This window comes from Dermochelys coriacea, chromosome 18, assembly GCF_009764565.3.
Source record: "Dermochelys coriacea isolate rDerCor1 chromosome 18, rDerCor1.pri.v4, whole genome shotgun sequence".
NCBI classification, from domain to species: domain Eukaryota; kingdom Metazoa; phylum Chordata; order Testudines; family Dermochelyidae; genus Dermochelys; species Dermochelys coriacea.
Window position 1 is genome coordinate 14969950 of NC_050085.1, and position 15276 is coordinate 14985225.

At 48.4% G+C, this 15276-nt stretch overlaps 1 protein-coding gene across 5 annotated transcripts in view; it reads left to right on the plus strand.

Annotated features, from left to right (window-relative positions):
• LOC119844931 (tyrosine-protein phosphatase non-receptor type 11-like) overlaps positions 1–15276 on the plus strand; it is an 84121-nt gene that overhangs the window by 12386 nt on the left and 56459 nt on the right. Inside the window, exons 1-2 of one of the 5 annotated variants that reach the window (XM_043499767.1) lie at positions 1104–1108; positions 13599–13660. The exons of 1 other annotated variant lie outside the window; for it this stretch is intronic. In XM_043499767.1, the coding sequence (XP_043355702.1) occupies positions 13653–13660 (8 nt within the window). In that variant the 5' untranslated portion in view covers positions 1104–1108; positions 13599–13652. Of the gene's footprint in view, positions 1–1103; positions 1109–5072; positions 5096–13433; positions 13661–14868; positions 14889–15276 lie in introns of those variants that run through there. 3 more of the 5 variants (XM_043499768.1, XM_038376412.2, XM_043499769.1) reach the window with 3 other exon arrangements.

The window sequence follows — 15276 nt, forward strand, 5'->3', positions numbered from 1 at the left end:
TGACCAAGAACAGCTGGATCCTGGAGTTTTGCTCTGCTGATTGCTGGAACGGGTACTTCGATTACTGTCCATAAATGTGTGGACGGATGAAATATGCAGCTCCCTCTTCCCCTCCACCTTTTTACTCTTCTGATTCTTGACATGCAGCATTAGAACGATTTCCAAATGTTTTCCATTTGTTTGCTGTCTGGTCTCTTAAACATTGACATCGTTGGGGGAGGGGGAGTCGGGAATCTAGTTTTCCTTTAACAGACGGTTACTCTGTGATTGGAGCGCTGATCCCTTTAGAGGTGAGGATCTAAACTCAAGTCCATCTGTTCCATACAGCCCTCCACCATTTGGCCCCAGGTGTGTAATGCAAAGTAAAGGTCAGCAAAAGCGTCTGTTTCTTTTGAGATGTGTTATATTTATTTGCTTGCGTGCTTGAGATACAGATTAACTTCCCTGGCCCCCGTCTGTTACAGCTTCACGCTGGGAACAGCAGACACCTTGGAAAATGGATTGCGAGGTCACCTGGTGTGGCTGCTGTTCCTGGCCTTGGCTGAGATGCTAGTTTGTAACTCCTGCCAGACGTGTGCACCCGGGTGAATCACGGCAGCCGAGGCAGCCCCCGCGGGGCGGCTGGTGCTGGCCAGCTTGCTGCAGCCAGGAGCAATGAACTTAATCCGTCTTGTTGAAGGTTTTTTGGGTTGAAAGCAGCTGTGGGGGTGGAAAACACCAGCAGGGTTCTCTAGACAAGCTGCTGGTGGCAGTAACTGACCTGATATATCAGGTAAGGGCCCATCTCTTAGCAAGCATCTGCTCCAAAGCTTCCTGTGCAGGAAGAGATGGTCAGGGTGCGGTTCCCAGCCTGCGCTTCATGTGTCTGTCTTCTCTTCCCCCCACCCCCCCCAGGAAAAACGAATGCGTGCACCTGTGACTGCCTGCTGACTTTGGGAGGAAGGGTGGGCACATCTGCTCACAGCTTTTAGGGAAGGATGTGAGTGTAACCCTCAGCCGGCACCCTGGGTGGCTGGAAGGGGGTGGCTGTGGGTGCACAGCCCCTTTGGAAATGGCAGCATAGCCCTTTAATTACAGCAAGCCTGTAGCTACTTAGCGCTTCCCTGTGGTCATGATGCATCCCCCCACCCCGTCAGAACTTCCCATGGAATTCTCTTCCTCCTGCTCCAGAAGTACCGGGTGTCTCGCTCTCGCGCACCTTGCCGTTCTGGTTTTCTCTGCCCCCTCCCCCCCCATGAAGGGCAGTGCCACACAATAGCCCGCTCTACATGCAGTTGCTGGTTGTTGAGACCAGCTTTCCCAAAAGGCCATGGGGAAAACTTGCCAGCCTGGGCACGGGGGGGGGGGGCAGTTTGTCGGTGATGTTTCCCTTCTCAGGAAAAGGGGTGGGGGAGGAATGGCCTCAGCTTTCTGCCTGTAACCACAATGTAGCTCTGTTCCCCTCCAATGGCTGGCTTACAGGATCATGCTTTTAAATCCTGAAGCCCTGGGTTCAATCCCCAGTACCAACCACCCACCTAGGGATGTGGCCTTATGGCACGTAGAACCTTATGCTAGGCCAATTGAAGTGGAGCTGCCACGTTGGCTGCTATAATTTGTTACCGTAGTGCCTTGGAGTCCTAGTCAGAGACCAGGACCCCACTGTGCTAAGGGCTACGCTTTGGGATTGTTACCTACCCCCTTGTGGCTGGCCTTAAACCCTTTCAACATTGTGGGCTAGTCTGCTGCTTATAGCAAGGATCCTGGAGCAGAGTTTGGCTCTGATGTCTCAGTATCAGGACAGAAGGCATTTTCTCCATCTTCTAGCAAAGAACAGCCCAGATGGGCCCAGAGTAGCATGATCCCCCTCCTTTTTGTGGCTTTACAAGAGCTGGGGGAGGAGACGGGGGAGTTCCATCCTAGCAATTGCATGAAGTCCCTCTTAAATCCATTCTCTTCCTTCCCCCAGCTGAATCAGAGCCGGCTATGGCTGTATGATAATAACAAGGTATGGAAATCATCCCCATCTCCGACCTGTCGAAATTCTCTGGCTATTAAATGGGGATTGTGTCACTCTGTAACTAGCTGCATACTAATCTCCTCCGCTTTACATAAGAGCCTGCGCTTAAATAAATTCAGGCTGTCTATAGCCAGCACCAGAGCAGCTAGATCTAAAAAGGTGTCCCTCTCCCTCCTAGCAGCCTTGACAAACAGATGCTAAACAAGAAATCTGCCTCCTGTTAGAGTGAAAAGGGGAGAGTGAGGCTGGAGACTTGCTGCTTAGAAGCCAGAGGCAAGGGTGTGGTGAGAGGTGGCTGGAAACTGAGCAATGAGGGGTTCAGATAAGGGGGAATTCCCCCCTCAAAAAAAACCCCCAACCCTGTTCCCTTCACGTTAAACATTTCCCAGGAAGTCCCTATTCCAATAGGATTCTGTATATTCCCTGATTTGGGAGGTAAACAACCTCCCTCCTCAGGGGTAGGAGCTGCAGCCTGGACACCAGCTCCAAATTCATGGCTCTGGGCCTTCTTCCATTGCAATCGATGGGCAGAGTTACTATAGGAGCACAGTCTAACTGTTGGCTTGTGTTTTGTTTCCTGTGTCACACCCAGTGCTGCAACATCTCCTCCTCCTTCTCTCCCCCCCCCCACCCCGAGGCACTTGGATCCAGTGAACTAAGTCTAGTAGAATCCCTGTGAGTCTGCGGGGCTCAGAAACCAGGAGATAGACCAAAAAAACAAACCCCTGAACGAATTCATTCATGATTCTGGTCAGGGCCTGTTCCATGGTTGCTGAGTACATGTGAGCTGGCCACCCATATGGGGGGGAAATCACACTGGGGGCCATCGGAGGAAAGGAACAAGCTGCTTCAGCTTGGGCTCAAGAGCCAGATCTGCCTAGCTTGGGCTGGAACATCTGCCTGCCCTCTGTGGATTGGGCAGGTGGGAGGATGTGGATCAGGCATGGAGTTGTCAGTACCTTTGAGCTGGGCTAACCACAGATGGTTCTTTAATAAACTGAAAGCTCTCTAGTTTCAAGGTAGTTCTGATGGGGAGCCTGTGTTGCATATTCTTCAAAGAGCTATAATGGAGGACGTATCCCCTCCTTCAGCAGTCGTTTAATAGGCATGACTGGTGGTGGTGGTCTTGATTGGCATATGTGGCTGTGCAAAATTAGTGCAGCGCCTCCTACTGGGAAGAGTCAATGGAACGGGGGAAGAGGACCCAAGCAAAGAGGCTGGGGAGTGACAACAGGATGTTATGGTGTCAGGGTGTGAAAGAGACCGGAGGGGGGGCAGGGGAGGGAGTAATAACGACTTCCAACCGATCCAATCAGTGGCCATTCCATGTATGGCAGTTGCCAGATCTGCTGTTGTCCTTGCCCGCTTCCCTAAATATTAGTCTCCTCCCTAATGTGTAACCAGCCCTGCCACTGATTAAATTGTAAATATAGCAGTGTTTATTTATTTTTATCCTCTCCAATTCTTCATGATGCATCTAGGTAAAAAATAACCCTGGCAGCTCTTCAAAGGCGACACAGGCCTCTTATGGGCTATATTTTGCCTTGTCACCCTGCCCAGGTCCAAAATAAAGCCATCATTTAATTAGCTCGTGTTGTATAATCCTGAAAGGCGAGCTTGGGCCTGGCAGAAAGACGCGTGATTGTGTGGTCTCTGGCAAACAGCAACAGGGGAAGGTGTCCCAGGGGCAGGATGTGGCAGGAATCCCCTCTGTCTGTGCACTCTAGTGCCGAGGTGGAGGGAGCTTGGGTTGAGGCTAATGTGCCATTGCTTAGTACCGCCTTGTCTGGTCCCTGGGTGAAGGTAGGGGCTGTGTCAGGCTGCCTTCATCTTCCAGTCTCTGTTCCTACCCTGGCTTTTTAAACCTTGTTAGCTGGGCTTCAGATGTGTGGCTTTAACCAAGAGAAGGGCCTCTTTCAGAACAGCACTTCCTTGCTGGATAGGTCTGCCCCTTGGGGGTAACCCTGTTTAGTTGGGGAGTGCTACAGGGGAGTGGGTTGAATTCCTTTTTCTGTTGCCAAACAGATGATTAAGTACTGGCTGTGAGATTTCCCATTACTCCATGGGCAGGGGAGAGGGGGTTATGAATCAGAACACAGTGCAGCTTCATTTTTTGGGGGGGGGGGGGGTCAGAGTACAGGCTGAGACATGACCATACGACAGTTGTAAGTCGACCTGTGTTGTTTACTGCAGTGGTGCATGTCCCAGCTACCCTCCTCCTGTCGGTGGGGTAAGCCTTCCTCCTCTGTCGGAAGGGGGCAGTGCGGGGAGTGAGCAGAGCCTGAAATTGACAAGACTGCCCATGTCCGTAATGCAGTGTCTACACAGACACTGCATCTCCTTAGCTACGCTGACATAAGCCCTACGCCGCTCGTGGAGCTGGAGTTAGGGCACTTACTTCAGCGGGATGAGGCTGTAGCGTGTACACTGACATAATTTAGCTTGGTGTAAGCTGCCTGCATAGTGTAGGCCAGGTGAGTTCACGGTGCTGGTGTTGGAGAAATCGCTTCTTGCTCCCTGAACTGAGCAAGGAGCAGACCAGATCATTCAGCCTCTCTGCATCAAGCTGTAGACGTCTGTTCTTTAGTCACTCTGATCCTACAGACGCTGCTCTCTAAGGCTTAAATTGTCTCCTAAATGTCAGCGTTTCCCTGTCCTTGAAGGGCGGGTGTCTGTTGCTTCCATGTGGATGTACCACTGTCTCCCCTCAGAGTGCTGCATTTGCAACTAGGAAACTCCTCTGAAGCAGCAGGTCTCCTTTAGCACAGTAACTGTGCTGACGGCTCCCTGTCCCTGCTCTGTCTAAAGCAATGTGATCCGTGGGCTGTGTCCAGGCAGTGCTGTGTCTTTTGATAAAGAAGTGTCTGTTTCTGGGTAAAGGCCTAGCAAAGGTTTGGGCTCCTCTTGCTGATAGCAATAGCTGTTCTTGCTCAAGCTGGTTTGTGTGAATTTGTTACTGAGGGAAAGGTGCTGGATTGATAGCCCTGAAGAGAGCTTCTGTCTACACCACTGAACTGGCAGAGCATAGACCATGTCACTGACCCACCAACCTGCTTGGCACCTGGCCTGAGAGGGCTGCCGTTGTGGAATGAGAAGGTACGCTGGCCTCCAGGGTCCATCCAGCCCTTGGCCTCTCTGCTAAGGTGGAAGCCTCCATTGCCCATTTAGTGATCCTCTGTGCAGCACACAGGACTATGGGATCTTCTGAGGTGTCTGACGCCCCTTTGGGCAGGTGTCTGTATCGCTTAAAAGTTTGTCAGCTGCAGTTCAGACAGCCATGTTTGCTGGCCACCCCTGCTCAGCCATGCACGAGTGGGCAGGGAGCCCAGAGGAAGCCGAAGGGTTGGTTGGGGTGCATGGAGAGACACTGTGGGGAAGACAGAGGGACTGAGTGGTGGGAACTGCTGGATTCGTGACTCCGTGACAGATTTGTTTTGCAGCCGCTGTCGTCTTACAGAGCCGCCTTGTCTCACCAACCTGCTCAGAGCAGCCCATGGCTCTTTCACATGGGATTCTATTGTCCATGACAGGCTCTTAAGTGCTAGTGCAATACTAGGACCCCACAGTGCTAGGGGCTGGGCAAACACATGAATAGAAATTCCATCTCATGGCCTTTTAGGCCTTTGTCACTCCCTTGTCCCACACTTAATAAGGATGCTCAATGGTGTCCTGACATCCTTTGCTCCCCCCTCGTATTCTCACCTTTCAAAGCGTGCGTTCACCTCTGTCTACCTCGCAGGAGTCGTGGACACAAGTGAGTCTTTGGGGTGAGCTATTCGAATAGCCTCTCTGTAGTTTTGCTAGCATGTGACTGGTCAGAATGTTGGTGGTTTTAAAGCTGCTTAGTTAACGTCTCACTCGTAGGAAGAAGCTGCTTGTGAGCCGTTCAGCAAAGTTTAAAACTTTCTAACCACCAGATGGAGCAAAGGAACTTTAAAAAAAACAAACAAACAAAAAAAAAAAACCACACAACCCATCACTGGCATTGTGGCTAAGGACCTCCAAAGGATGCCAACTCTAAGCCATTGAGTAGGTGTTTCAGCCAGGCAGCTAACCCAGTGTTCCTGCAAGACTTTTTCCTGTTCCTCATTCTCTAAGCAACCAATTCAGACAGACAATTTAAGAGCATTGGATCGCACGGAGAGTCCTGTGGGAGCTGAAGACTGGCTGCAGTTTGGTGAGCTGTCGGTATGTGCTTTGGGAGTGTCCCTCAAATCCCAGCCTTCAGTAGGACATTCGCTGTTCCAGCCCCAGCCTCATGGAATCTCTCTCGCCATTTGTTCTGAATGGTGTGGGGTGATCTTGCAGTACTAAGATGAGCCAACAAAGCTAATTTCATGTCTGCCCCTAAGCCAGGCTCTCACTAACCCAAACGATCCTGCTTGTTGCTACTACAGCTAAAAGCAGCATTGCTCCTAGCCCTGGCATGCTGAATTTCCTGGAAGTGGAAACGCAACCTACGAGAACTTCATAATGTTCTCCATTCATTTGCGTCTCTTAATCTCTTGCGTTGGCAGAACTTGGCTGGAAATCTGGCAAGAATAGGGCCCTTTCTCATGTTCTTCTAGTACTTGTGGCCTGTCCAGAGCCAGGAAGTGCAGAGACTAAAATAACGAAAGCAGGAGTTAAACGAATTTTTTCAAACTTTGAAATTTCAGGTTGGCGCTTGAGAGGCTTGGACACAAGACACGTAATGAGGAGCTGGATTTTGTTCTTTCCCCACAAGTACTGCTGTGTAGAGCTGGCTTTTTGGTTTTGCCCATTGGAGTCATTTGCAACACTTGGATCTGGATCTGGATTCAAAACGCCTGAGTGGAGAGGATGCGGGGGGCCTGTACTGGTCTAGGCCTCTCCAGTTATTTTAACTTAATCAAAAGGGCTGGTTCTTGCATCTGCATAAAGTTAACTTCCTCCCTTGCAAAGATTAATCCTTGAGAATGGAGCTCTGTCTCTTGGCTGCAATCTCTGCTTTGTGTGTTTTATAATTCCAGCGTCCAGACTTCTGGCAGGATCTCATTTTGAGAGGGGAAAGGCCAAAGTGGGGGCAAACATGGTGTGTGTTTGGTTTTTTTTTTTTTTTTTTTTGTCCCCTGTGTGCGCTGCATGCAATGTGCAGACCAGCAGCTGTCGGCGCCTTCTTTATCCGTCTGGCCTCACCCTAGTGTGAAATAAACCAGGAGATGCTCACAGAACTCATGATTTGGGGGTAGGGAATGTGGCTGGGTGGGGCAGTTGCTGGCACTTTGTGGTTTTATTGGTCTTCTGAAAGAGCAGGAACTTGAGCTACTTAATAATGCTGGGCAGCTGTGGTTGCATAAGCTCTGGTATGAAAAGGGAGGGTATCTGGGAAAAGAACAGGAAATTTCCTAATCCTGTTGCCTGTTCCTTGTGATCACTCAGTCCCCAGTCCTGCAAAGAGTTCTAACTGGTCTACACGCAAACGTGCACCAAAATAGCTAAGTCGGATGAATCACTTTGATTGTTTTGTTGCAGATCTGATTGTGGACATTGCACTGAAATAACAAAAGGAGTGAATCAAAACTGATTTAGTTATTTTGAAATAAATTTGCATGCAGACAAGCCCTTATACACACGCTTTTGTGTTATGCAAGTGAGCAGTCCCATCAACATTAAGTTCATGCATCTGTCTCTGCGGGATCAGCCATGCCGTCCTTTCTCTTTGTTATTTGGACTACCAGCATTGAAGTTTTGGTTTGGGTAGTGTGCTTATCTACCATGGAAGCACATAGCAATTTCCTCTCCTCCACCTCCTCTTGAGCTTAAACAAATATTTACTACAGGAGAAAGTTTTCGCTGCAGTTGTTTCAAAGTTCTGAGGCTCATGTGGGAAGATTTCTGGCAAGTGCCTAAGGAAAAATATGTTCTGATTAGTATAGAGAAATGATTTATCCTTTAAGCTCTTCCTTCCCACCCACCCCCAACCCTGGTGGTATTTTTTTTTGTTTGTTTGGTTTTTTGGCTGGCATTTCTTTTCCATAAAATAGAGACTGGGATTTTTGAAGTGTAATGTAAGGGAGTTAAGCATCCAACTCTCCTTGGCTTTCAATGGGATTTGGGCAGCTAACTCTGAGTGAGAGAGCTAGCTCTCTCATGGAATACTGGTAACTAACTACTCTATAGCTACATTTGGAAGCAAGTTTCTATTACAGGACTTTTTTTTTTTTTTTTAAACGTTCTTGATCCACCCTCTTAAAATCCACAAAAGATTTCTGCCTAAAAAGATGGGGTTGGATCTCTGACAAAAGGGGCAGAGTTAAGGTGCTTTGGGGTTCCTCGACTGAGTTTCATAATTTAAAATGTTTAGGTTCCTTGTAAGTTTACCTGTAACTCTGAACTTCATGGCTTTAAATGTTTTCGCGGTGATGCACCTTGTGGGTGTATAAAACCTATACCCCAAGTATGGTGTGTGTTTGGGGGGGCTGTAAACACCTATTAGTGTGTCTCAGTCATAGCAAGAAGGAAAATGCAGGTCCAGTGGAGTCCTATTTCAGTCCAGGATGTAACCTGCTTTTTCCTTTCCAGTGTCATCACCGCTACTACCTCTGGCCTTTAACTGGCAGCACTATCTGCCCATACACAGCATTGAGCCGAGAGGAAAAGTGCTTGAGTGTCAAATAGGAAATTGGTCTCTATTTTAAAGTACAGGTTTGCACGGAAGCGTTGGTAGTAAACAAAGGAAAGTCATGTTCTGGCTGTAAAGTTGCTGATCCAGTTAATTGCTGGAGAAGCAGGGTTCAGAGTCTCCCTTGGCACAGCAGAGCTCGTTTGGTTGCTGTATTCAGTCTTGGAATGATTGTGGAGAGGGAGGGTGGGTTCCCCCCACTCTTCATAAACTCTATTTAATGACTTGTGTGCTGTTGGGCTGCAGGCAGCAGGGCTGATCTCAGTGGAATACCTCTGTCTTGTATGCCTATCTTAAGGTATAGGAGAAGATAACATGCCAGCCTCAAGCACCATCCTGCAGCGAGGGAGAAGCTAGGTCTCAGGAGCTTGACCCTTTTCTAGGGAGAGCTCCCCCATGTGGCACTGACTGTATAATAAACTGTGGAGGGGGACACAAATGTCTGAGGGAAAAACAGGATTGAAACCTCATGGATCCTTAAGTAACATGCAGGTGTTTGTATGATCCTGTTCTCTATTTGTGAGCAAAGCCCTGGCTTGTGAAGTGAGATGCTGGCCACTGTCCATCAGGCAAGCTGGTCAAGATGGACCATGGGCCTGATCCCATAGGGCAGATCCTATGTTTCTGTCGCAGCATTGCCAACTCTTGGGTTTTGTTGAGTTCCACGTTGTTTGGGGATTTAAGATAAACCCCAAACAACGCCTAGAATCTTGACATTATGTGAGAATATTAACACTTCTAGCCTTTATGGTTGTGGAGAAAATCTGGAAAATGTGATGTGCACACGCACCCCAGCTCAAACAGAGGCAAACAAAAAAAACCTCCAGTTTTAATCGTGATTTTGTTTAGGGGAACTTACTCTTGACTTTTTTTTTTTTTTTTTTTTTAAATGCTTGGGCTTAGCAGTGCTGCTCCTGGGCCCTCTGCAAAGTTACTTGTGGAAAGGCCAGTGAACCCGATGGCTTCTCCAGAGTCCATTGTGAGACATGGAAAGACTTGTCTTTTTTTGAAATATATCAGTCATCTAGGCAGGGAGCAAAACCCATTTTATGTGGCGGAGGTGACCAGTCACGTGGATGCAAACAATGACTAGTCAATGCCAGCAGTTGGGGTGAAATTCACCCTGGTGTAGAGGTCCCATGTGTATATGCCATTTAATCCCCAGTAGCTTTAGTGAGGATTAGGAGACTTAAGTGCACAATGTCTGTGCACCGGGGTGTTTTGCCCTTTCTGCACAGTCCAGGGTCTGAAGATGCTCCTTGGCAAAAGGAACAAAGGCACGGAACGAAAATCGGGATAGATGCATGGACAGCTTGTGACCAGGAAAGGGCTAAAATAATGAATATTGGGACTCATTCTGGTTTCCCTTATGTGGGTGTGAACCGGGGTAAAGCCTCGGACGCTACTGGAGATACACTGGTACAAAACTAGCACAAGTCAGAGGCGGACTTGGCCCATTGTTCATGAAGGGATAGCTCAACCAGCCGAAGCATGGGCAGAGAACTTCAGGGTGCGGTTAATGCTCTGCTACTGGTTAGCCTTAGCTGCTCCAGTGGGGTTAGCTCATGTTTCTGCCATTCTTTCTATGCGTCTGGCAGCACAAATTCCCTTTGCTGAAAAATAACGGTCTGGCCTTTTGCGGTCTAATGACCGGTTATTTGTGTAATTGCTGGCCATTCAGGGGTAACCCTGAATTTAACAGGTTTGGACGCTTTGTAGACTCTGAATATCATACCTGAATCAGATGCCAAATGTGCTTAGTCCATTTGGAAGAGTCTCTGACCGGGGGGGGGAATTTTGTGTAAATGCTCCTTGTTTCTGAATGACAAAACCTCAGCAAAAGTCCCTGCCAGGTCTGATGATGGCACAAACCTACTGCTTTTTCTGGCCCAGGCATGGTACAGGTGGGTGGCTGCTGGATAGTATGGTTAGGCGTTTGGCAGAACTACACTCTGGTGTGTAGGGAAGGCAGGGGTTACAGCATTTGGGGCATAGGTGAGGGAGGAAAAGTGAAGGCTGATCTGCTGTCAGGAGTAGCTCATGCAATCGGCTATAGCGGAGTTCCCAAACTGTGGGATGGTGGTCTCTGGCAAATCCCTGGGTGCTGGCTCCTCTGCTTTGATTCCAGCTGAGAGACTGAGGGGGAAGATGAAATGAGCAGACAGTGTGATTAGCCAGGCTGGTGGCAGACAAGAATTCCATTTCACAAAGAGTTCTGAGGCTTCAACACGTTTCCATTCCAGTGCAGAATGAAACCAAAACTTTTTTTTTCTGTGTTTGGGGGGGTTTGTGAAAGCTTGAGACGGATGCTCAACCACGCCGCAATAACCAACAGCCCAGCGCTTAGAGCGTTCATCTGGGATATTGGAGCCCGCTCCAGTCCCTGCTCTACCCAGGTCAGACCAGGTACTTGAACCTGGATTTCCCACATCCCAGTTGAGTGGTCCAACCATTGGCTATTCAGGGGTGGGTCTCCCTCTCTCTCATTGTGATCTGAAGTTCCATCCTGGACCTCAGAAGTTCCCAACCAAAGCTTTAGCAATAATGTTTTCACTAAGTCCCAGTTTCAGTGAATCGGCATCACACACACACACTCTTATATATTTATAATCGGGAGGGGGAACCCCACCACGACCACCTTTCTCAACATGTCTGACCAGTTGTAGTGATGAGGGTAGGAAGTCCTGGAACCTATTCCCAGCCCTGTCATACTGACTCCCTGGGAGGCATGTCCCCTCTCTTGTGCCTCAGTTTCCCAAAATTTAAAATGAGAAAGCAACCTTCTTTTGTGAAGTGCTTTGAGATCCTCTGATGAAAATGGCCTCAAAGTATGACATACTAAGCCTAGACCTATAGGACCTGGGTTTATGGACTTGACATTCCAAGCCCACGCTTTAGCATCCGCACTGCATTGTAAAAACTGGGATTACGATGGCTGGCCCTGCGTCTCTCACATCCATACCGCACTGCTCAGACTTTCTGATGCAGATCTGTGGCACAAGTCATGTCCGCACCACAAAATGATATGGCTTGGACCCAAGTCCCAGTGGGACCCACCCCCACCAACAGATGTGTGGACAAAGTGGGGCCTGGGCTTAAGTATGTGGGGTTTGGGGTCCAATTCCAATCGTCCCACCCAAAAGTCATCCCAGAGTCTAACGCCACACGCGGGCAAAGTTTGATTCTGTCCATCACTTCTCCCCTCCTTTTTGATGACACAGGCTGTTTGAATTAAAGTTGCTCCTCAGGCTCCAAGGGGAGGTTTCCATGCCAAGCGCTGTTGGTCAGATGCACGGTGCAGGAACCTGACTCGAATCCACTTCAGATTGCATGTAACCCCTCCTCCACCCCATGCTCCAGAGCATTTCCCAGCTCACCCACACACTGCTTCTTGGAAGCCCTCACTCCATGCCTGAGAGCTGTTCTGTGGTTGGGATATTGCTGCCCTCTAATCCCTTCGATGCCTCAACTGCTCTGTTGGCACGTTAAAGGCTTGCCACAGAGCGACCATAATTGCGCTAAGTGCCTGTTGGGTAATGCACTAAACACTCTCTCATGCAGAGGCTGCCACATGCCTCAATATTTAATCCCCTGATTGATGTATATTTAGCCATCCTCCAGTCCTGCATTCCAGGGGGGCTCGTTTTCCTTCACTGTGCAAACCCTTGGGGTGGAGGACATGAACAATGGGCAGGGTTTTGTCCTTTGCCAGCTGTCTCGCTCGTAGGTGATTGAGTTCTCCCATCAGGTCACTCTCCATGGCTCTGAATCCATTGGCACGTTCCTGGGACTGCCAACCGGTGGCCAGGTGCCCTGCTTGGGTAGGTCTGGGTTTTTCACTTCTTTGGCCGGATCGTGCCCTGCTCGTGCAATGGGAATTGCCCTGGTGCCTACACAGCTAATCAGTTACTCTGATTAGAAGCAGATGCCCAGGCCCGGTTGGAGCTAGCCAGAGTTGTTGTGCCTGTCTTAACTGCAGTTCAGTCCTGCTGCAAGAATTTTAAAGGGACCAAAATTCTTGCTTGGCTAATCTCTCTGCATCCAGCCTCTTTTCACACCAGCTCTCCACCTGCCCTAGTGGTGGTTATAGCACTTAAGAAGGGAGCTTTGCGGTGTCAATCCATGAGCAAGAGTCCTATATAGGTCAGGAGAGACGGACGCAGCCAGGTCGTGTAGAAATGGCTCTGGATTTTAGGAGCCCAGTGAAGCCCCCCCTTTTTTGTGTCTAAACACACAGTACGAGACACTCCCCACTCCAGACAGCAGCAGTGTAAGATGACAAGGCAGACGAAGGATTATTTATCTTTGTTTTACAGATGGGGGAACGGGGTGGCAGAGGGAGAGACTGTCCTGATGTCCCGCAGGGTGTCTCTGGCACAGGCAGGAAGTAAATCCAGGTTTCCTAAGTCCTGGCACAAGTGCTTGAACCACAAGCCCATCTTTCCTCTCCATTGCCTGTCCTGTATGGGTTTTGCTGGTTCTTTTGGAACTACTCTGTGGGATCCCCTAGCAGGAGCAGCATCACTGTTCGAATTCTGTATCCCTGGCTCTCTAAAGGAGAGGTGAGGAGGGTGCGCTAGGAAAGTCCATCCTGATGCAGGAGTGCCACACTCCACATTTGGCCGGGAGGCCACTCATCAATTGCCCTTGAACTAGACAGATAAGTGTTGTTTATGGTGTTCACACCCTCCCGCCCCTTCTAAACATTACATTCACAGCTGCCAGCTCTCCACTGATAAAAGAATGAGATGACTTCCTTTTCTTCTCTCCACCCCCTCTCCTGTCCAGAATAAACTGGGTAGTTGGTTTTTAGTAAATAACTTCAGCTGTCACCTCTTCATTGGAAACTTCTCCAGTTCCGTCACCTTGGCCAAATCTCTGAGGCTGGAGCTCTGTTGAACAGAAAACCCACCTCTTGTGCCTTACAACCCTACCTCCTTTCTGACCTGCCTGTAGGTTTGTGGACTAAGGACTGTCTGTACGCTCCTGGGCTGGCGAGCTTTGACCGCTATGGTGAGGTAGGAGAATGGCTCTACATGTCTGTAGCTTCAGTGCTTCAACAAAGAAGATGCTCTTGAGTTGGAGCAAAGCAAAAGGGAGAAGATTGTATAAATTATATGTAGTTCAGGTCCTATAACATCTTCCACTTGTGCAAATGGACAAGCACTTAGCATGGTGTGTGTGTGCACTATTGCAATGAGAATAATTAATATTGTCCATGAGTAGGTTCTAGTTTCCTTGGAGGTAGAAGATTTCTGCAGTGGAAATGGTGTCTCAGATGCTAGGCTATCCTTGTGTGTGGGTTTTTTTGTTTTGTTGTTTTGTTTGTTTTACTAGTGTTAGGAAGTGTGTGTGTGTGTGTGTGTGTGTGTGTGTGAACTTTATTCGTATGATTAGCACAGACTGGGTGCATGGTGCTGTACGCCATGGGCTCTCAACCTTTCCAGATAACTGTACCCTTTTCAGGAGTCTGATTTTGTCTTGTGTACCCCCAAGTTTCACCTCACTTACACTTGTATTTTTAGGTCTGATTTTGTAAGCAAGTAGTTTATCACAGCCATACTAGTACTGCAAAATTTCCCCCTTTCTCATTTTTACGATATAATTATAAAATCATTTGGACCATTAATATTGTACTTCAGTGTATAGCATATAGAGCGGGATAAACAAGTCATTGTTTGTATGAAATTTTAGTTTGTACTGACTTCGCTGATGCTTTTTATGTAGCCTGTTGTAAAACTAGGCAAATATCTAGATATGAGTTGATGGTGTCCCCCGTCAGAAGCCCTCTGCATAGCCGCACCGGTACACGTACTCCTGGTTGAGAACCACTGGTGTACACCACATGGGAGAGGTGGTCCCTCCCTGAGGCAGTTGCTGTGTGTGTGATCTAACATGCATATAATGGCATGTATTTTTACTTTGTAGCAATATTGCATTCATTGTTTCTTGGTTTAGAACGCTTAGCCATGCACTGTAGTCAAGTTTCATTTTCCTTAATGATGAACCACAGTGCCTGCATATGGGCTTTGCCGCTTCAAAGGGCTGAATGTGTGTGGCTGAATTTTTCAAATACTCATAAAATGCATCAGAAGAAACTCAAGAGTCCTTGCAAATGCAGTTTAGAAAAGCAGTCTAGACCCAAAGCAACTTAAACTGTGAAAGCAGCTGCATGTGAGCAAAATCAAATGGAAAAGGGGGAATCTCTCTTCCCCCCCCCCCCCGCCATCGGAGCAGGTGGATGAAGTAAGTGTGTGTATCAAGTCAATACTATGCACGCTAAATTCACTTGGAGAGGTGAGCTGGGATAAGAAATTGAATGTTCCTGAAGCCACATTTTGAATCTGCTAAATGCAGCCAGATCGTTGTGAAATTGAGCTCTGCAGGCATAGACCCTCGCCTCAGAACATGACACTAAGCATGCTTAGATTTTACTCCAAAATAAGTGGTTTGATTTTGGGTATGGATGGATTGTAACCCTCTTTAGAGATCTGGACTGTAGTTACTTTTCAGTAAGTTAACATGCTGTCCGTTTCACCATAAGAGCGACCCAAGGCTCTCACCAGCTTAGCTCTCGTTAGCTCATGCTAAAATCTATTTAGTGCCTTGCAAAAGCCACTTCGTTCCTTCTCGT